This window comes from Gekko japonicus, unplaced genomic scaffold, assembly GCF_001447785.1.
Source record: "Gekko japonicus isolate JY-2015 unplaced genomic scaffold, Gekko_japonicus_V1.1 scaffold3065, whole genome shotgun sequence".
NCBI classification, from domain to species: Eukaryota; Metazoa; Chordata; class Lepidosauria; order Squamata; family Gekkonidae; genus Gekko; species Gekko japonicus.
In genome coordinates this window covers 23,420-44,451 of record NW_015170984.1, presented here as the reverse complement: position 1 = coordinate 44,451, position 21,032 = coordinate 23,420, and the positions used below count along the sequence as shown (strand labels likewise).

Below are 21,032 nucleotides of genomic sequence, written 5' to 3'. Positions count from 1 at the left end.
TGTCAAAGTTTTCGGGGAAAAAACAAAAAAAGCTTCAAGAAAAAAACGGGGGGCCCCCCCCCCCCGAATTTTTCCATTTTTTTCCCGGGCCTTCACATCTCTAGCCCTTTCCTTCAATTTAGTTGAGCCTGAGGGCTTCCACCCGTAAAATGCAAGCTGTCGGTCACCAGGCGCAGGCTGACACTCTTCGCGGCACCTTCCACACACAGTTCAGAAAAACCAGCTACCATCCACAGGCCAAGGTGTTCTGTCATTTCCCCCTCCTCTTCCAAGATCCTGCTGTCAGCGTGTGGCCCTGGCCTGACCGTTTCCTCTCCCTGTTGCTGCTCTTCCTTCCGTCCTTTTCGATCCTCACTAACCCAGAAGCTGCTGGTGGTGGGCGGGCGCTACCTCTTGTCGCTTCTTCCTCCCCCTCCGCTCCCACCGTCTCCTCTGTCCCTTCAGGGCTGTGCGGTGCAGACACGGGATGTTTCTGTTTCCTGCCAGAATGTGCCTTCCCTACTTCCTGTGCAATCTTCAAATCTAAGCAAGAGGGGGGGTATTAACGAGATGTTAACTTGATGCATTTGCATGCTTGAGAGACCCAGTTTGGTGCAGTGGTGAAGTGCGCGGACTCTAATCTGGGAGAAACCGGGTTTGACTCCCCCACTCCTCCACTTGCAGCTGCTGATGTGACCTTGGGTCAGTCACAAGCTCTGGCACAGCTGTCCTTGAAAAAGAGCAGTTTGTGTCAGAGTTCTCTCAGCCCCACCCACCTCACAGGGTGTCTGTTGTGGGGAGGGGAAGGGAAAGGAGTTTGTGAGCTGCTGTGAGACTCCTAGTGAAGGGCGGGGGATAAATCCAATCTCCTCCTCCTTCTCCTCCTCCTCCTCCTCCTGCATTGAAACATAGCAATGGATTGGCTTTGGGGGTGTGGGGATTAGCAAAGGCCCTGCTGCTATGCGAGGGCACCAGTTGTTGTTATAGAAGCAAAAACGGAGTAGCTCCATACAACCTAGGCAGAGCTCTGGGAGATTTGTGAAAGGGCTCCCCAGTGGTTTTTACTGGTAAATAGCAGTGTGTGTGGGGGGGTGCAATTTGAAACCAGGGGAGTAGGCTTTAAGACTTTCATGCACGACTATCCTGACCTCAAATACCCTGAAGTGTTGCTGTTTGCCCACTCAGAATAAGCATACAGGTTGCTTGCATGTTCTATCCTACAAGGATTGATAACAGCTAATACGCTGGTGGGCAGTAGATTCAGGACAGACTAAAAGAAGTAGTTCTTTACACAACAAGCAATTCAACTGTGGAATTTGCTGCCAGGGGATGTAGCGATGGCCACGGGCATATAGACGGCTTTAAAGGGGGATCAGACAGATTCATGGAGGATGGACCCTGGTGACTAAAAGGTCTCTCCATGTTCAAAGGCACTAAACCTCTGAATGCCAGAGCCAGGAGGCAACATAAGAGGAAGGCCTCGGCCTCTATGCCTTGCTGTTGGCCCTCCGGAGGAACTGGTTGGCCCCTGTGTGAGAGAGGATGCTGGACTAGATGGAGCCTCCCTGGTCTGATCCAGCGGGGCTCTTCTAATATGAAGGCCTTGGCCTCTATGCCATGTTGTTGGCCCTCCTGAGGAACTGGTTGACCCCTTTGTGACCGGATGCAGGATTAAATGGACCACTGGGTCTGATCCAGCAGGGCTCTTCTGAGGTTCTTATGAAGGCCTCGGCCTCTCTGCCCTGTTGTCGGCCCTCCAGAGGAAGTGGTTGGCCATGGTGTGAGACAGGATCCCAGACTTAGATGGACCACTGGTCTGATCCAGCAGGGCTCTTCCTGTGTTCTTAACTGGGGGGGGGGCACTGTTTAAGGTTGGTTGGGGAAACCAGTGCGGAGGAAGAGGAAAGGAGTTAGCCCCTCCCCACAGCACCACAGTCCTGGTATGAACACCCCTCATGGTTGCTATTTACCAGTAAAAACCTCTTGTGAGATCCATTTCCAGATCTCCCAGCATCTTGCCTGGTCTGACCTTAAGGCACACGATGCACTCTGAACCGAGGCTCCAAGCTCAGGCTTTCTCTTGGGGCCGAGGAGAGTGTCGACACTGTGAGAACCAAGTAATGATGGCAGCGGTGGGGGGGCGGGGGGATTGTGTTTAATGTTAGCCTGGTTTTACTGTGGCCCAGGAGTTGCTATCCAGCTCTCCTTTCGTGAGGGAAGAAGAAGAAGAGATTGGATTTATACCCCGCCCTTCACTACCCAAAGGTGTCTCAGAGCGGCTGACAATCTCCTTTCCCTCCCCAGAACAGACACCCTGTGAGGTAGGTGAGGCTGAGAGAACTCTGACAGAAACTGCTCTTTCCCCCCCAAGGACAGCTGTGCCAGGACTATGGCTTGCCCAAGGTCATCCAGCCACGTGCAAGTGGAGGAGTGGGGAATCAAACCCGGTTCTCCCAGATTAGAGTCCGCGCACTTAACCACAACACCAAACTGGCTCTCACAGACAGAGAAGGAGGGTGGTGTGTTCTGGTTAGGGATTGAGAAGCACCCACACCCCTTTCTTCAAAGGAAAAGAGTGCCTTCCTGCCTACTCTGGGAACGGCACTGATTTATACCCAAGAACTCAGTTGGTGCTACCAATTCTCTCCCCCCCCCCCCCAAATTTGCTTTTGGAGGGAAGCTTTTGGCTAATCTTAATTGGCTCTTTGGGTAAATAAGGTGGAGTTAGAAGAATCATTTTAAGTTCCTGGGAATCCTGGAGATGGAAGGAGACATACGGCCATCTAGTTCAACCCCCCCCCCGCTCAATGGCCATCTAGTGTCGTGGTAAAGTGCGCGCTCTAATCCGGGAGAACCGGGTTTGATTCTCCACTCCTCCACTTGCAGTTGCTGGATGACCTTGGGCAAGCTGTAGTTCTGGCACAGCTGTTCTTGGAAAAGAGCAGTTTCTGTCAGAGCTCTCTGAGCCCCCCCTACCTCACAGGGTGTCTGTTATGGTGAGGGGAAGGGAAAGGAGATTGTAAGCCGCTCTGAGACTCCCTTGGCTACTGAAGGGTGGGGTATAAATCCAATCTCCTCCTCCTCCTCTTCTTCTTCTCCTCCTCCTTCTTCTCCTTCTCCTTCTTTGCAAGATCATCCTGAAGAACATGCACCTTTCCTATTTTATTAACATCTGCTGCAGCCAAGCATTGCTGAGGCAGCAAACTAAATTTGGCCGGTGCCCATGAGTGTTCTCAGTGGGGTAGCCTGGGAGTCTAGCGCTGTTCCCTGAAATCCTCCCCGCCTGGCATGGGGTCTCTCCCCCAGTGTGAGCCGGAGATGAATGAAGGAGGAAACAATCAGTCTCTTTCACTCTCGAAACTGGCAACCGAGAGCTTCGGGATATGAAAACTCTTGGCTGTTTCTGTCGGTTTCTGGTACCCGCAGAGAAACAGTCACACGGCATGCTTCTAACTCGACTTCTTCCTCTTTTTTTTTTTTTTTGGTTCTTCTTTCCAGTTGCCTTCGGGACAGCAGAAGCTTCCCGGAGCCTCCCCGTCCCATTCGCTACCTCATCCTTCCATGGGGGAGAGCCCCCAGCTCCAGCCCGCGCACCTCTCCCAGATGCAGTCCCCCCATCCGTCCCGTCCTCCGTCGCAGCCTCAGCCTCTCTCCCGGCCGCCCTCCCGGCCTCACTCGAGGCCCCCTTCCCAGCCTCAGACTCTGTCCCGGCCGCCCTCAGAGCCCCTGTCACGGTCCTGCACCCCCCAGACGCAGATGCAGAACCTGTACGTCATCCAGAACCAGATCGCCTCCTCCCCTCACGGCCCCAGCCAGCACCCCCTGCGCCCCCCCTCACAGCCTCAGGTCCCCTTCCAAGCGCCCCAGGCCCAGCCAGAGGGGCAGCCTCCGCTGCCGCCCCCTCCACACCTGCAGCTGCCAGTCCAGCTGGCGACTCAGCTCCAGCCGCAGGCCGATGCCCAGGCCCGGCTCCAGCCTCCGCCCGATGTACAGCACACCCACTCCCCCCACTTCCAGCTCCAGTTCCCCACCCAGGGCCCGATCAAGCCCCCCACCCCAACCCAGGCTCTCCACCTGACGCCGGAGCAGCAGAGGAGCTTCCAGATGGTTCCAAACCAGTTCCCGGCCCTCTCTGCCATCCCGGCCTCCATACCTCAGCAGAAGCAGCTCATGGACCGGTTTCAGCAGGTAAACAGGAACGGGTGTGGGAAGAAGTCGGGTCTCTCTCACGAGCCTGTTGGAGTCCACACACATGCGACCAAATGATGCCATTAGAGACTCGCAGGGTCCAGCTTTCTCAGATCAGATCTGATGTTTGTGACAGGCCTCTGGTCTGCTGCAGCAAAGAGAATCTGGACACTGGGCCTTCCTCCGGCCCCTTTCCTATTCATACCTTTTCCCTTTTCGCTCATAATTAATGCCTTTCTGTTTTTGAAATGCAAGCTAGGGGTGTGCCCAAAAAAAAAAAAAATCAGCCTGATTTGGATTCCGCTGAATTGGGCAGAAAGACTCCTGCATGTCAATTTCGGCCCCATTATATCCTATGGGCCATTGAAGTCAATGGCAAAAACATAGGGTATATTCTGGGGGCTGGAGGGGAGGGGGTTTGAGGGAGAGCCTCCAAACCTTCAGGGTAGCTGCTGGAGCCTCTCCCCAAGATACCAACCAACTTTCAAGAACATTGGACCAGGGGGTCCAATTCTATGGGCCCCCAAACAGGTTGCCCCCATCACCTCCATTGTTCTCTATGGATTTCAATGGCCCATAGGATATAATGGGGCCGAATTGCTGCCGAAATTCGGCAGCAATTCGGCAGCAAGCCGATTCAGATCAGAGGCTCTGAATCGGCCCACAGCAGCCCGAAAGGGGCCCGAATGTATTTAAAATGGTACCACCGGTGGTCTGAGCTCAGTGGCCTGTGCGCTTATTGCTCCTCTTGCCACTCCAAAGCCTGGGAATTCCCTGTCCTGATAACTTCCCAGTCAAACCCAGCTCTGTACTTGCTTCACCAGTTAAGTGTCTTTGTTTGGCTTAAGTCATGAAGACCGGAGAGCATGGGAGGGAAAGCCTTCTTCCTTCCTGTCTTTGAATATTTAGAGATAAAGACTGCCCTACTTCGGGGGTCCCCAACATTTTTGGGCCTGAGGGCACCTTTGGAATTCCCTGACATGGTGAAGTGAGTGCAGCCACAAATTGTCTGTCACAAAATAGCTGCCACAGAAGCCAGCCACAAGAGAGTCCTTAACACGTGGGATTCACTGCTGCAGGAAGTGGTGGCAGCTACAATCACAGACAGCCCCAAGAGGGGACTGGAGAAACGTCTGGAGCAGAGATCCATCAGTGGTTATCAGTCACAAGGTGTAGATGGAACGCTCTCTCTGGGGCAGTGAAGCTCTGTCTTCTTGGTGCTTATGGGGGGGCAACAGTGGGAGGGCTTCTGGAGTTCTTGCCCCGCTGGTGGAACCTCCTGACGGCACCTGGTATTTCTGGCCACTGTGTCACACAGAGTATTGGACTGGATGGGCCATTGACCTGATCCAACATGGCTTCTCATGCTCTTATGTCTGGGACAGTGATGCTCTGTCTTCTTGGTGCTTGGGGGGCAACTGTGGGAGGACTTCTGGAGTTCTGGCTCTGCCGGTGGACCTCCTGATGGCCCCTGGGTTTTGTTCACTGTGTGAACACTGCACATGTTCGAAGGAACGGCTGTCGTAACTGTCTCCCCTCCCGAAACAGCTGAATCCTTTCGTCGGAGGATGATTTTATTCATCCCCCCCCTTTTATTTTTGAATCCCACCCAGGTGCCCCAGGGGATCATCCTGCAAACAAAGCAGCCCACTTCCACGAGCCAGGCGCCGCCGGCCTTGAGCCAGTTCAGCGGCCAGCCCTCTTCCGTCCTGGTCAGCAGCCAGGGGCAGCCGGTCACCGTGACAGCCGCTCAGGCGCCGCCGGTCCACAGCCACCCACCTGTGCCTGCCACCGTTCAGCCTTCCACGACGGGTCTGAGCAAGGTGGCTCCTGTGCTTGAAAAGGGCCAGCTGCAGAGAGGAGGAGGAGGGCAGCCGGGGCAGCCCGCAGCACTGCTGCAGCCGCAGACGCCCGTGTTGGTCAAATCAGCAATACGTAAGTCGAGAGAACTGTCTTTTGGTTGTCCCTAAGGGTCTTCCCCCCACCCCATACACACACACAAAAAGAACGGCTCTTTCCCACTACATCCCCCGGGCTTCTGTGACCCTTCGCTTCTGTGCACACTGAGACTGACGGCGCACACAGGAGCGGAGTTCCGGCAGTAAAGAGCCCAGGGGGCGGGCAGGTGCAACAAGCCCCACCCCCGGCTCCCAGCAGCCCTCAGTCAGAGCAAGAAGCAGCCAGGTAAGTTACAGCACTCCCCCCCCCCGGCCCAAAACAATCCAGTGGCACCTTTAAGACCAGTAATGCCAGGGGGTGTGGCATATGCAAATAAGTTATGCTAATGAGTTATGCTAATAAGCTCCTGCACCTCTTTTTCTACGAAATGACCCCTGTGGAGAGGTAAAGCAGAGAGTTTCCTTCTCTCTGATCTGCCCGCTCCACCAGCTTGTGTGTATGGGGTGTGGACTCCCCTCTGTTCACACACATGTGTCGTGCGTTGCAGAGGCCCTGGTTAGTACTTGGATGGGAGGACCACCAAGGAAGTCCTTCTTCACCCAAAGAGTGATTAACACATGGAATTCACGGCCGCAGGATGTGGTGGCGGCGGCTTCAAAAGGGAATTAGATAAGCATATGGAGCAGAGGTCCATCAGTGGCTATTAGCCACAAGGTATAAATAGGGGCTCTGGGGCAAGGGATGCTCTGTCATCTTGGTGCTTGGGGGGGGGCAACAGTGGGAGGTCTTCTAGTGTCCTGGCCCCTCTGCTGGACCTTCTGAGGGCACCTGGTATTTCTGGCCACTGTGTGACACAGAGTGCTGGACTGGATGGGCCTTTGGCCTGATCCAACATTGGCGTCTCTTATGTTCTTATGTTAGGTGTGCACAACTGAGAGCCAGTTTGGTGTAGCGCTTAGGAGCGCAGACTCTAATCTGGGAGAACCGGGTTTGATTCCCCACTCCTGCACATGCAGCTGCTGGTGTGACCTTGGGTCGGTCACAACTTCTCTCAGAGCTGTTCTCTCAGGAGCAGTTTCTGTCAGAGCTCTCTCAGCCCCACCTGCCTCACAGGGTTTCTGTGGTGGGGAGGGGAAGGGAAAGGAGATTGTAAGCCTCTCTGAGACTCCTTCAGGTAGTGAAGGAACGCGTATCTATCCAATCTCCTCTTTTCCTTTTTCCTTCTTCTTCTTCTGTGTGAGTGAAGGGAGTGGATACCAGTCCATCCTCACTGCCACATTTCCATGTGTTTACATACTAAGAAGGGGTTTCTAGATTTTTCTAAACGTGCATCTCACACTGGCCAGGGTACGACCCAATCAGTCCATATATTAGACTGTTGGGCTAATTGTGATAAGCAATAATCCAAGCAATAATTCTCATAATCCAAAACAGTCCAATGGAGCCTGAGCGGTGGGTGTTGCCTTCTGACACACTTCTGGCGCCACCTCCCTCACTGGGTGTCTGTTGTGGGGAGGGGAAGAAGAAGATAAGTGATTGGATTTATACCCCGCCCTACACTACCCAAAGGTGTCTCAGAGCGGCTTACAAACTCCTTTCGCTTCCCCTCCCCACAACAGACACCCTGCGAGGTAGGTGGGGCTGAGAGAAGCTCTGACAGAACCTGCTCTTTTTCAAGAACAGCTCTTATCAGAACTATGGCCTGCCCAAGGTCATCCAGCCAGGTGCGAGTGGAGGAGTGGGGAATCAAACCCGGTTCTCCCAGATTAGAGTCCGCACACTTAACCATGACACCAAACCACTCTGAGACTCTGAGTGAAGGGCAGGGTATAAATCCAATCTCCTCCTCTTCTAAAAGGACATTTTACTGCTTAAGTATCTTCAAGGATGGCCAGGGTCTTTTTTTTTTTTTAAGTTGCTGCCACATAGCAGGAACGGCTTCACGGTTATGCTCTGAGGCACGTCAGGGTGGGGAGTTTTTTTTTTTTTAAGGAGTTTCCAAGAGCCACCTTGGAAGAAGCTGAAGACACAGAGATCTGTTTGCAACAGCAAGGGGAGAGAGAGAGAGAGACTCTGTTCTCACTGGTGTGTTCTGGTCTCTCCGTATTCCTCTTTCTTGTAGACGTTGCGTAATTGAGAGGGTCCAGAGCTCAAGCAGCCTCTGTATAGCTCAGACAAAGAGCTCAAAAGTTCAGCTGGGTCAGCCCTGGTCAGGGGTCATTTCGTAGAAAAAGAGGTGCAGGAGCTCATTAGCATAACTTATTTGCATATGCCACACACCCCAACATCACCGGAAGTGTGTCAGAAGGCAACACCCACCGCTCAGGCTCCACCCGACTCTTTTGGACTGCTAGCTATTGGGGGCGGGACTGTCGTGCAGATCTGTCCTCACAGAGGAGGGAGAGCTTGTACCTGAATAAAACTTGGTCTTAAAGGTGCCACTGGACGGTTTTGGGCCGGGGGGAGCTCTGCAGCTTACCTGGCTGCTTCTTGCTCTGACTGAGGGCTGCTGGGAGCAAGGGGGTGGGGCTTGTTGCATGTGCCCGCCCCCTGGGCTCGTTACTGCCGGAGCTCCGCTCCTGTGCGCTCCTGCAAGAAATGACCCCTGGCCCTGGTTAGTACTTGGATGGGAGAGCACCAAGGAAGACACAGGCTTGCTCTGCGGAGGGAGGCCGTGGCAAACCACCTCTGCTCATCCCTGACCTTGAAAACCCCATGAGGGGGTCGCCACAAGCTGTTTGCGACTTGGCACCTAATTATTATTAAAGCCCAAGCCTGCTGGGAAATCACAGCCTTTGCCTTCCTTCAGTGCGTGGCGGCTTGTTTGATGCAGAGACTAAGGAAGTAAGGGGAGGAGGAGGAGGAGGCAGCCAGGATCTTCTCACACTGGCACAGAAGATAAACCTTTCTGGCCTTCATCAGCATCCCAGTTGCTGGGAGGCAGCTAGATTTTTTGCACCCTGAGCCTTTGTAGACAAAATCCAAGAGAGATGTAATGTCTGATTGTGGGATCCCTTTCTCCGACAACTTGACAGTACGTTTCTTTTTCTTATGAGCCAAACTCTGGACAGAACTAAAATCTGGTAGGGCACTGAGGTCAGGGTCTCAAAACCGTCTTGACTTCCCCTGGTCCGAAAGATGCCAGACTGGCCTCGACCAGGGCCTTCTCAGTGGCGGCTCCACACTGGTTGAACGAGCTCCCGGAAGACATCAGGGCCCTGCGGGACCTTTTACAGTTCCGCAGGGCCTGTAAAACGGAGCTCTTCCACCAGGCCTTCAGCGAGGAGCCGCCACTGATTATATACTGATAACATCTGAACAGCTAACATCTGAACTGTTAAGGCCCTCCTTGTTAACTCGAACAATAACAGCCAGTGTATTGTGACCTTATGGGAGGCTACTGCCATCAGCATTTTATCTGTATTTATCTGTATTTATGATTGCCATTTTTTGAATACCGTGTTACTGCATTGTCTCGATGCATCTGTGCTTTAACGTATTTTAACTGCTGTGAGCCGCCCTGAGCCTGCTGCGCAAGGAGGGCGGGATATGAATCGAATAAATAAGTAAATAAATAAATGAAATAATTAGCCGTTGACCTTGCTCTGTTCTGTAAGCTTCTTTCTTCTCTTCCCCCCACCCCACCCCATTGCCGCTGCAGCTCCCACGGAGAGCAACCCCTTTTCCAGTGGCTCCTCGGCTCTTTCTGGCGGAAAAACGTCCACCGGGCAAGGAAAACCTGCAGTCCCTCTGGCCATACAGCAGCCAGTTCAGGTGGGCTCCGTTGTCACCGCTGTTCTTTGCCTAATCGTTTATTTTTTTAGCTCCCGCGTCATGGGTTTCACTTGGTCTCTGTACGGAATCCGGACGCAACGCTGTCTCACCTGGAAGGGGTTTACTGTTGTTAAACGCACTGGAGACAATGGCGGCTGGAGCCCTTTCTTTCATACACACGTGCATGGAGGCGGCCCAGTTCTTGTGCAGGGTGTACCACCTCAGAACTCCAGGAATGAGATCGATCCTTGGGGACTGGGCAGCGATACATTTCAGAGCCACTGGGCAAACGCTTTCTGCTTTTCATTCCTCAATGAGAGTGGGGTACAAGGCACAAAGTTAAAAAAAGAAATTAACAAAGAACCACCCCTCCTATAAATTAAACCATTGGGGAGGGAGAAATTGGATTATTCGTTTGTTTGGGGTTTTTTTACATCCTAGGGGAATTTAACACACTTAACCCATTTATTTAAAGACATTCAAAGAGACTAGATCAGGGGGTGGCCAAAGTAGCCCCACTGAACAGCCCCACATCGAATAAACGTCAGGTGTTTGAGAGCCGCCAGGCATAAATGAATATTACATGTTTTTATTTTAGATTCTTTAGTATCTGAATTAAAGCCACTTGTAGTAGGAAATCAGTTGCTGTTCCTTGACTTTCATTGGGAAGCACCCCGGGAGAGCTTTGCGCTCCACTGATACCGACTTGCTGGTAATCCCTGGCCCTAGGAATGTCCGGCTATCCTCGGCCAGGGCCTTTTCGGCCCTGGCCCCAACCTGGTGCAAGTCTCTGCCAAATGACACCAGGGCCCTGTGGGACCTAGTGCAATTCCACAGGGCCTGTAAGGCAGACATGTTCCACCAGGCTTTTTGCTGAGAGCAGCAATGGTTGGTTGCACTGGCTGGCACCCTTCCCCTCCCCCCCCCCTGTATATTTCATTTTAAGTTCCCTCTCCCCTTCCCAGTAAATGGCCAGGCAGTCCAGAATTGGAACAGAAATTTGTAAGTCGCCACCTTGGATCTCTTTTACTCTGGTTTTAGTTCTTATCAACTGTATATGGATATTAGTTGTTGTAGGTTTTCCAGGCTGTATGGCCGTGGTCTTGGCATTGTAGGAAAAATTGAAAAAAATGCTACATTCGCATTTCTTTTGTCTTTTCTAGTTTGAAAGTCATTCTGTTACTTTAGGAGCATAAAATATGACTATGGACATTTTTACTTGGCATGAAATTATCACAACTAGCATATTAAAAATATAGTGTATCCAGACAATTATTACAGAATACCCACCCACATGCAAAAACAAAACTGAAACTTTTTTATTTTCTGACAATCGCACCTCCTAAAGGAAGAAATGCATCCTGTTCTTGCATTGGAGAGTTCAGTTGGTAACCTAGGACTTGCTTGTCCTCAGTGCACAGAAATTAGATCAATCTGATACCATAGGTATTTTTTAGAAATGATTTGGAAAATATTTGAACACCTTGTCTTAATATTTTATTCATCATGTTAAAATAAAACGTTCCATAATCAATTTTCTTTTCTTTTCTTTTTTCAATCTTTCCAATTTTTCGGAAAAAAACAAAAAGGCTTCAGGAAAAAAATGGAAAAACGTTTTCCCCCCCGAATTTTTCCGGTTTTTTCCCGGGCCTTCACATCTCTACCCCCAGCTGACACATTTTTTGTCTCCGCTCAGGAAGCGACGGCTCCAGAGCAAACTGATTTATGCAGCAGCCCAATCGCTCGCTCACAACTTTAATGCCAGTAGCTCAGAAAGAAGAATTTTTGCTCACAGCACAGCTTAGAGGGAGCATCGCTCCCCGGCCCGGGAAAATGAAACCCAGACAGCGAGGTGCCAGAAGAATAAACAAGTCACATCAGAAAGTCCGTCCAAATCATTCTGCTTTGTTTTTAAGCATTGACAATATTTCTAAACCACTAATGTTCGGATGTCAGATCTCAGTGAGTCGATTTCCAGCCATGCACCCCGCATCTGCAGCGGTAGTGGCCGTGCTTGAGCACTGGGGATCTTCTTCATGGTCTCTGTACATCACACCCAGGGCTTTTTTTGTAGAAAAAGCCCAGCATGATCTCATTAGCATAATAGGCCACACCCAACAGCAAAACCCTATTTGCATATTAGGCCACACCCCTCACAGTACAGCTCATTAGCATATTAGGCCACACCCCCATGTTACCAGAAGTGTGGTCATCCAGTCACACCCACCTTTTGCTTCTTATTCTGTTTACCTTGTTTGTTGTCAAAACCTGGGGCCTTCTTTTGTAGCAGGAACTCCTTTGCATGTTAGGCCACACGCCCCTAGTGTAGCCAATCCTAATGAGTTTCTGCTGTTGGGTGTGGCCTGTTATGCTAATGAGTTCCTGCTGGGCGTGGCCAACTTGGGAGCCAGCCGGAACTCCGTTCCTGTGCGTTCCTGCCCAAAAATAGCTCTGATCACACCCATGGGATTATGCGCCTCTGCTGATCTGAATCGGCGCAGGCGCATAATCCCATGGTGTGACTGCACAGACGGCCGCTCGAAGATCACCAGTTACAGGTAAGCAACCTGTTTTTTCCTGCTGTTTCTGTCGCCAGCTGCCTCCTTCATCCGCTGTGTTTTTAATCCATTCTAATGCCTCCGGTGTAAACTTGCTTCCTTGCTTCGTCGGCAGACCAAGCCTGGAGTCATCAGCTCCGTGTCCAGCCTGAACCTCGGGAAAGGTCCACTGCAGCTCCAGGTCCTCGGAAAGAGCTTGCCCCAACTCCTCCCTTCGGCCCAGGCCCAAGTCCAGCAGCAGGTGAGGAGGGGAGGGCGTGCTTGCAGGCAGATTTATTTACCTATTTTATCTGTTTCTAACGTTTTTCAAAATTTCTTTGAAGAATGGCACTGGAGGAAAAGAGAAAGGCGTGGTAAAAATTATTTTAAACATCGCCGTTCCTAATGTGGTTCTGGGTGGCTCAGAGGTGAAGATGCTGAGCTGCCGACCGGAAGGTCGGTAGTTCGAGACCCGAGTGCCGCGCGACGGAGTGAGCTCCCGTCTCCGGCCTCAGCTCCTGCCAACCTAGCAGTTCGGAAGCAAGAAATTGCAAGTAGATAAATAGTGGGAAGGTCACAGCGTTCCGTGCACCTCGGCGTCTAGTCATGCCGGCCCCATGACCACGGAAACGTCTTTGGACAACACTGGCTCTTCGGCTTGGAAACAGAGATGAGCACCGCCCCCTAGAGTCGGATGCAACTGGCTTTCGAGCAAGGGAAACCTTTACCTTTAATGTAGTTCTGCAAGGAGACACAAATCCTGTGTAGTGGAAGCAGACGCCTTATGTGTCAGTTCTAAAGAAAAATTCTTCCTTCTAAGGAAGGTTTTCTTGCGTGGTTTTCCTACTACAAAAAGGAACATATATTAAAGGTAATTTCTAAGCTTTACCCCGTCTTTTCCCGAAGAATTATTTGACAGGTTTGCCCACTTTGGCTTGATATGTTTTCCTCCAGGTACCTTTATATTGTTTTTTAATGTATATTTTCTGTTCTTTTCTTATTAGTTTGCCAAAATATACTATACTCTTTTGGCACACGCAACATATTCTTAACATGGTCTATTATTATACAATAAATATAGCCATAATATCAATGGCGGTCTGATGTGCACGCTTAGCATTTCCAAAATTCATCCCACCCCCCTGCAAATATATCAGATACAGTGGATCCTGCAGGTCTGTGCTGCTAACAGCTGTGCTTTTCCTCCGGGGCAAGATTGCTTTCTGCTGCTGCACCGGAGGAAGACTCCTCCATTCAAACAGAACAGATCACAGTTTCCATTCTCATACCTGCATCAAGTAAATCAGTTTTTAATCAACTTTCCAAACCAGTAGCAACAAATCATCTCGTTGCTGGAACTCTCCGACTTATCCGCCTACCTCCTGCCTTCTTGCCAATTAATATCGAGCGACATGCTTAGCTGTATATTCATAAAGGTAAAGGTTTCCCCCTTGCTCGAAAGCCAGTCGAATCCGACTCTAGGGATGCGGCGCTCATCTCCGTTTCCAAGCCGAAGAGCCAGCGCTGTCCGAAGACATTTCCGTGGTCATGTGGCCGGCATGACTAAACACCAAGGTGCACGGAACGCTGTTACCTTCCCACCGAAGCGGTACCTATTTAGGTAAAAAGGTAAAGGTTCTCTTGCTCGAAAGCCAGCCGAGTCCGACTCTAGGGTTGCGGTGCTCATCTCCGTTTCCAAGCCGAAGAGCCAGTGCTGTTCAAAGACATTTTCCATGGTCATGTGGCCGGCATGACTAGACGTCAAGGCACACAGAACGCTGTTGCCTTCCCACCGAAGCGGTACCTTTTTATCTACTTGCAATTTCTTGCTTTCGAACTGCTAGGTCAGCAGGACCTGGGGGCTGGAGATGGGAGCTCACTCCGTCATGCGGCACCCGGGTCTCGAAAATGCCGAACTACCGGCCTTCCGGTCTGCAGCTCAGCATCTTAACCATACAGGCTGCTTTGTCGTTGATATACGGCAACGATACCAGAAGCGGAACTAAGGAAATCTAGCCCCCTCTTTCATTTTCTGTCACCATATCCTGTCGTATTGAGAGAGCCTTATTACTATCGTAGGCCTAAAGTCATCTCGTTGGAAACCCGGTGTTATATTTGTCTGAGGTCGCAGGACAATCCTGCTTGGGTACACATACTGTGGCCCTCTGTTCATCCTGACCGGCTAGCTTTTCTCGGATGCAAGGCGGGAGGCGGTTCTCTTTGTGACTCACGACTTACCTGTTCCTTCTGTTCCTCTCCGCCCACGTCCTCTGTGCCTTCCCTTTGTTCTTCCCGCCCTCCCCAGTACGATGGCAAGCTCGGAAGCATGAAAAAGCCTCCCATGCTGCAGCCCAGCAAGGAAGCTTGGTAAGTGCATACTGAAGCCCGCGGAAGTACATGTGCAGTCGTAAGGGCAAAAGGGCACTGGCCGGATGTCACAATCCTGCTCTCTCAGCCCCGCCTACCTCACAGGGTGTCTGTTGTGGGGAGGGGGAGGGAAAGGAGTTTGTCAGCCGCTCTGAGACACCGAGCGAAGGGTGGAGTATAAATCCAATCTCCTCCTCCTCGTCTTCCTCCCGCCCCCTCCGCCAGTTTGGTGCAGTGGTTAAGTGCGCGGACTCTAATCTGGGAGAACCGGGTTTGATTCCCAACTCTTCCTCCACTTGCACCTGGCTGGATGACCTTGGGCAAGCCACAGTTCTGATAAGAGCTGTTCTTGAAAAAGAGCAGTCCTCAAAAGAGCTCTCTCAGCCCCATGCTTACCTCACAGGATGTCTGTTGTGGGGAGGGGAAGGGAAAGGAGTTTGTCAGCCACTCTGAGACTCCTTTTGGTAGTGAAGGGCGGGGTATCGTCTTCATCTTCTAAAAGCAGGGCAGCAACAGGGGGCCGGGGAGGACGACCAGGACTGGATAAGGCTACCCCCCCCAGAGAGAATCGGAAAGCCAGCCAGTCAGAAGGAGCGCGTCGGCAGGGGCGGTGATGCCACCCGCCTTCCCCCGTTCAGGTGTCTGAGGCCCCTGCTGCCCTGAGAGGCAGGACACCAAGGTGGCAGAGAGGGCGGAGTCGGCGACATCCCGTAGCAGTGGGGAGGAGTCAGCAGAATCCTGTGACAATAGGAGTAGACAGAAATACCTTTTGCCGAAGATGGGTGTACTGGATAGGGCAGGCCCGTAGCTACAGTGGGGCTTCTCGGGGCCCGCCCCCCCCAGCTCACCCCCAAGGCCCCCCTGAATTCCCATCCAGCCCAAGCCGCCCGAAAAACCCTTGTTTTTCTTTTTTTTCTCCATCCCACTGTGCGCGACCATGCCACAACGTGCCATCGCCCTACCGGAGCAGAGCCTGCCTGCTGGAGCCCCTCCCCTGCCCTCTCCCTGCGACCTTGCCAGCCAGCCCCACCCTCCATTCCCATGCCACAGGACAGGGTGTGGGAAAGAAGCAACGTGACGGGGCTGGGGAGGTCAATCCAGCACCCCCCGTCTCCTGGTTTTCATCTGCATCGTGAATCGCGACACAGCGATGGCTCCCCGACTTTTTAAAATGCCCCTGACTTTAAAAATCCTGGTTATGCCCCTGGGATAGGGATTTGGATCAGGGAGGCCTGGGTTCGAATCCCCGTGTGAGATTTGCTAAATCAGTTTCCCACACACACACACGCTGTGCTGCTCTTGAGAGCGATGTTAGGTTAGAACTTAACGATCACGCTGCTGTGCTAAGCCGGGTTGACGTGTCTTCGCTCAAATACATCTTTGCAGCGAAGTGAGGCATGCCTGGGACTAGAGAGTGAAGACAGAGAGCGGCTGGGGCCTGTTTTGGGTATGATGTAGGGAGAGGTACCCTCAGGGGCAGATTAAGGCTCACTGGTTGCCCTCATGCTGACCCATCTTGGTGCCCCCCCTCCTTTCCACACTGACCCCCAGTCCATTTTAGTTGCAGCCAGTGTTCCCTCTAAGCTGTTAGTGTGAGCTAGCTCAGTTTTTTAGCCTCCGGCTCACACATTTCTGTCTCAGCTCAGGAAGGAAGGCTCCAGAGCAAACTAATTGCTGCAGCAGCCAAATCACCTGCTCACAACTTTAACGCCGGTAGCTCACAAAGTAGAATTTTTGCTCACAAGACTCCACAGCTTAGAGGGAACATTGGTTGCAGCCATACTAAAATTTATTCCTAGGATAACACAATATCCTGTACAAACGAAGCTTTTCACCCTTTCCCCAACTTTGTGGTGCCCCCTCTGGCCCTGGTGCCCTAAGCACCTGCTTAGTCTGCTTCATGACTTCCCGGATGAAGCTAACCGGTACCTTTCTCTGCTGCCTTCAGTTTCCTGGAACAGCTGCATAAACACCAGGGGGCCGTGCTGCACCCCGATTACAAGACCTCGTTCCGGTCGTTTGAAGATGCCGCTCACAGGCTCCTACCCTACCACGTCTACCAGGGAACGCTGCCTTCTCCTCATGACTACCGAAAAGGTGAGTTCATCTGGGACTCCCACCCACCCACCCACCCGCCCACCCATCAGATGCAGGTGAATCCGTCACCTTTGCTGCCATCTGCACCAAGACAGTGAAGATGACCTGGTACAAAAATAATAATAATACTTTCAATTTATTAATCGCTTTCCCCAGTGGGCTCAAAGCGATGTACAGTTACACATTTTGGGCAGGGGACTAACAATGTTCGTAGGGGATAGGGAAGACAACCTATATTCATTTAATCGCGCACGCTGTCACTGCACGGTGTAAACATCTTCTGGCTTGGCTCAGTCATTTTCCGAACGGCTGCTTGTCGAGCAGGCTTCAGGACCCGTATGTCACATCGCCACACTGCCACCGCCTGGACGGAAACATCCACTACAGGGATTTTTGTAGCCGAGAAGTTCTTCCGCCCCTTTTCCGAACCTCGACCAGGACATCCCGACCATCAGCTAACACCCTCCCACAAGGGAGATTCATTTGATCGTCTTCTGACGCGCTCAGATCACTGCACGTACACTAGAGCTGGGATGAATTCACAAACTTGGTACCTTGCATTTGAGCCAAAATAGATCCCCCCCCCCCCATAAAAAGTAATAATACTGAGACCTCAAGAAATACCAGTTTGGTGTAGTGGTTAAGTGTATGGACTCTAATCTGGGAGAACAGGGTTTGATTCCCCACTCCTCCACTTGCACCTGCTGATGTGGCCTTGGGTCAGTCACAGGCTCTGGCACAGCTGTCCTTGAAAAAGAGCAGTTTCTGTCAGAGCTCTCTCAACCCCACCCACCTCACCGGGTGTCTGTTGTGGGGAGGGGAAGGGAAAGGAGTTTGTAAATCGCTCTGAGACACCTTTGGGTTGTGAAGGGCGGGGTATAAATCCAATCTCTTCTTCTTCTTCTTCATCTTTCCAGTGATACAAATGGGTGAGAATCGGGTGCTTCCTGGGCCGCAGTGGGAATGTGGGTTGGAGGTGTGGATCTACTCTGGTGGGATTCTGATTAGGTTAGAGAGCCAGTTTGGTGTAGCGGTGAGGAGCACGGACTCTCATCTGGGAGAACCGGGTTTGATTCCCACCACCTCCACTTGCAGCTGCTGGATGACCTTGGGTCAGTCACAAGTTCTCTCAGAGCTGGTCTCTCAAGGGCAGTCCAGGAAACAGCTCTCTCAGTCCCACCTACCTCGTAGGGTGTCTGTTGTGTGTGGGGGGGGGAAGGAAATTGTAAGCTGCTCTGAGACTCCTTTGGGTAGTGAAAGGCAGGGTATAAATCCAATCTCCTCCTCCTCCACATGCAGCTGCTGGTGTGACTTTGGGTCGGTCACAAGTTCTCTAAGAGCTGTTCTCTCAAAGGGGTCCTCAAAAGAGCTCTCTCAGCCCCACCTACCTCACAGGGTGTCTGTTGTGGGGAGGGGGAGGGAGAAGAGATTGTAAGCCACTCTGAGACTCCTTCGGGTACTGAAGGGCGGGGTGTAAGTCCAATCTCTTCTTCTCTTCCTCCACATGCAGCTACTGGTGTGACTTTGGGTCGGTCACAAGTTTTCTCAGAGCTGTTCTCTCAGGGGCAGTTCTATAAAGAGCTCTCTCAGCCCCACCTCCCTCCCAGGGTGTCCGTTGTGGGGAGGGGAAGGGGAAGGGAAAGGAGTTTGCAAACAGCTCTGAGACTCCTTCGGGTAGTGAAGGGCGGGGTATAAATCCAATCTCTTCTCTTCTTCCTCTTCTAATAAACCAAGATCACTTAATGCAGTTGATGAACTAAGCCCCTGAAAATTCACGCCATGAGACATGGGTCTGTCTTTAAGCTGCCAGAGGACTGTTTGCACTACAACGGGCTGACGCGGATGCCCTTTGTGAAAGTACTTGCCTTTATGTATTACCGGCACCTTTTCAGTAACTCGTACGCCTTTCCTTGCAGCACGTCCCACCTGCAGGAGGCGAGCATATAACCTTTTCCTTCCTTCCTTCCCCCGTTGTGCTCCTTTCTAGTAGATGAAGAGTTTGAAATGGTGTCCGCGCAACTTCTAAAACGCACCCAAGCCATGTTGAACAAGTACCGCCTGCTGCTCTTGGAGGAATCCCGGGTAAGCTTCTCTGCCTGCAGCTTCCTTCTTAAAACACTTTGTCGGCTCCTCGGCTTGAGTGGTGAGTGTTCACCTGGCCAGTTCATTTGCCAACAGGCTAAAAAGAAAGTTTGCCTTTTAAGTGTATACAACAGTAGCCCGTCACCATGAAATGGTGGGCTTCTGGGTTTGGTTTGTCTCTGTGATTGGAAATGAACACAAAGTGGTTTTGTGGAGAAGCCGGGATGCGGCAGAGAGGTTCTATGCCACTGAAGCCTTCTGAATTTGCTCCAGAGAGACCCCAGTTCTGTATCTAAGTTAGTGCCTGTTAGCCTTTTAATCCACTACTGCCAACCAGACTCTCACACAACGTATTATCTACTGCTTTGTCTGAATCCTTATCGGAAAAGACAAATGGAAGAACTGAAAATCCTCATTAAGAGGTGACAGCAAACCTTTTTCCATGCACGAGAGCTTACACTGGTGACCAGTGTTCCCTCTAAGCTGAGTTAGTGTGAGCCAGCTGACAGTTTTTTAGCCTCCGGCTCATGCATTTCTGTCTTAGCTCAGGAAGGGATGGCTCCAGAGCAGACTCATTTATGCAGTAACCAAATCTCTTGCTCACAACTTTAATGCCAGTAGCTCACAAAGCAGAAGTTTTGCTCACAAGACTCCAGAGCTTTGAGGGAGCATTGCTGGTGACGGACTCTGCCTGGAGTGCGCTGCCTGACTTTGTGACATTTGGTATTTTTTTTTTGGGGGGGGGGGGTAATGTGCAGTGTTCCCTCTAAGCTGAGTTAGCGTGAGCCAGCTCACAGTTTTTTAGCCTCCAGCTCACACATTTTTTGTCTCCGCTCAGGAAGGAGGGCTCCAGAGCAGACTAATTCATGCAGCGGCCACATCGCTCACTCACAACTTTAATGCCAGTAGCTCACAAAGCAGGATTTTTGCTCACAAGCCTCCGCAGCTGAGAGGGAGTATCGGTTACGTGTACAAACGAAAGGAATTTTAAAAGGGTGAATGTATCGATTCTCGCCCTCAGTTCCCCCATTTTTACTCGGTTAATATAGGATCATTTCATTTGTCCTTACCGTATACGCAGCACCATCAACGTACACGCCGTACAGAGCTTTACGGTGTCCTCAAGAATTGAGGAGCTGATAAAGGGAGTGAGGAAATTACCAGGAGGGGGGGGTGTAAAAAAGGGGAGGGGAAACTGAGACTCAGGTTGGTTCCCTTCACATTCGGTCCTGGCCCTTGATTTACCTTCCGCCTGCCGTTCACCGGTATTCTGTTCCCCGTTGGCAGAGAATCAGTCCTTCAGCGGAGATGGTCATGATCGACCGGATGTTCATCCAGGAAGAAAAGACCACTTTAGCTCTTGATAAACAGCTAGCGAAGGAGAAGCCAGGTAAGAGGGACTTTACTCCTATCTTTTTTTCAAATAGCTTGCTTATTCTACCGCTTATTCTTTTTTATTTCTGCAAAAGGTAAAATAGTAATACACTTTTTTATGTGTGTGTGTGTGTGTGAGAGAGAGAGAGAGAGAGAGAGAGAGAGAGAAGAGAGAGAGAGAGAGAGAGAGAGCGCACCTGGAAGTCATGGCGACCTCTGGTGACTGACCTCTACTGGGGGCCTGGAGGATATTCAGAGAGGGAGCTGAATACAGCCTGCCCCCGCCTCCCGACTGCTGGTATTCCAAGGAGGTCTCCCATCCCAAGTACTTGCCGGAGTCGACCCTGCTCAGCTTCCGAGACCCGATGAGATCGGGCTGGCCTGGGCAATCCAGGACCAGGGCGTAAAAGAGTAACACGCTTGAGAACGTATTTGATTTTGTGCCGAGTGCCTTTTCCCGGCCAGCGAGTTTTACCTTACATCTGAGTCACACCCAGGTTTCTCGTACGTAAACAGCCAAAGTACGAAGCGTAGGGGTTAGAAAGGTCTGATTGGACCTGTGGTCTGAGAAACCGCCGTGCAATAACGCTTTGGAGCAGGGATGGCTGGCCGGAGGCCCACAGAGCGATTTTTATCTGTCCCTCATCACCTGAGTGTTTTAACTGTGTGGCAAACCTTTCTGGACCTCCCCCACCCCCCCCCCAGGTCCCAGGGAGGAAGTGGCAGGGCGTGTTG

At 51.6% G+C, this 21,032-nt stretch overlaps 1 protein-coding gene across 1 annotated transcript in view; it reads left to right on the top strand.

The window, feature by feature from the left end:
• The window catches only part of GLTSCR1 (glioma tumor suppressor candidate region gene 1), a 38,569-nt gene that overhangs the window by 15,222 nt on the left and 2,315 nt on the right, over nt 1–21,032 (top strand). Inside the window, exons 6-14 of the mRNA XM_015418973.1 lie at nt 3,478–4,167; nt 5,781–6,106; nt 7,511–7,524; nt 9,728–9,840; nt 12,514–12,639; nt 14,683–14,744; nt 16,693–16,841; nt 18,832–18,923; nt 20,211–20,313. Coding sequence (XP_015274459.1) covers nt 3,478–4,167; nt 5,781–6,106; nt 7,511–7,524; nt 9,728–9,840; nt 12,514–12,639; nt 14,683–14,744; nt 16,693–16,841; nt 18,832–18,923; nt 20,211–20,313 — 1,675 coding nt within the window. The remainder of the gene's footprint in view (nt 1–3,477; nt 4,168–5,780; nt 6,107–7,510; nt 7,525–9,727; nt 9,841–12,513; nt 12,640–14,682; nt 14,745–16,692; nt 16,842–18,831; nt 18,924–20,210; nt 20,314–21,032) is intronic.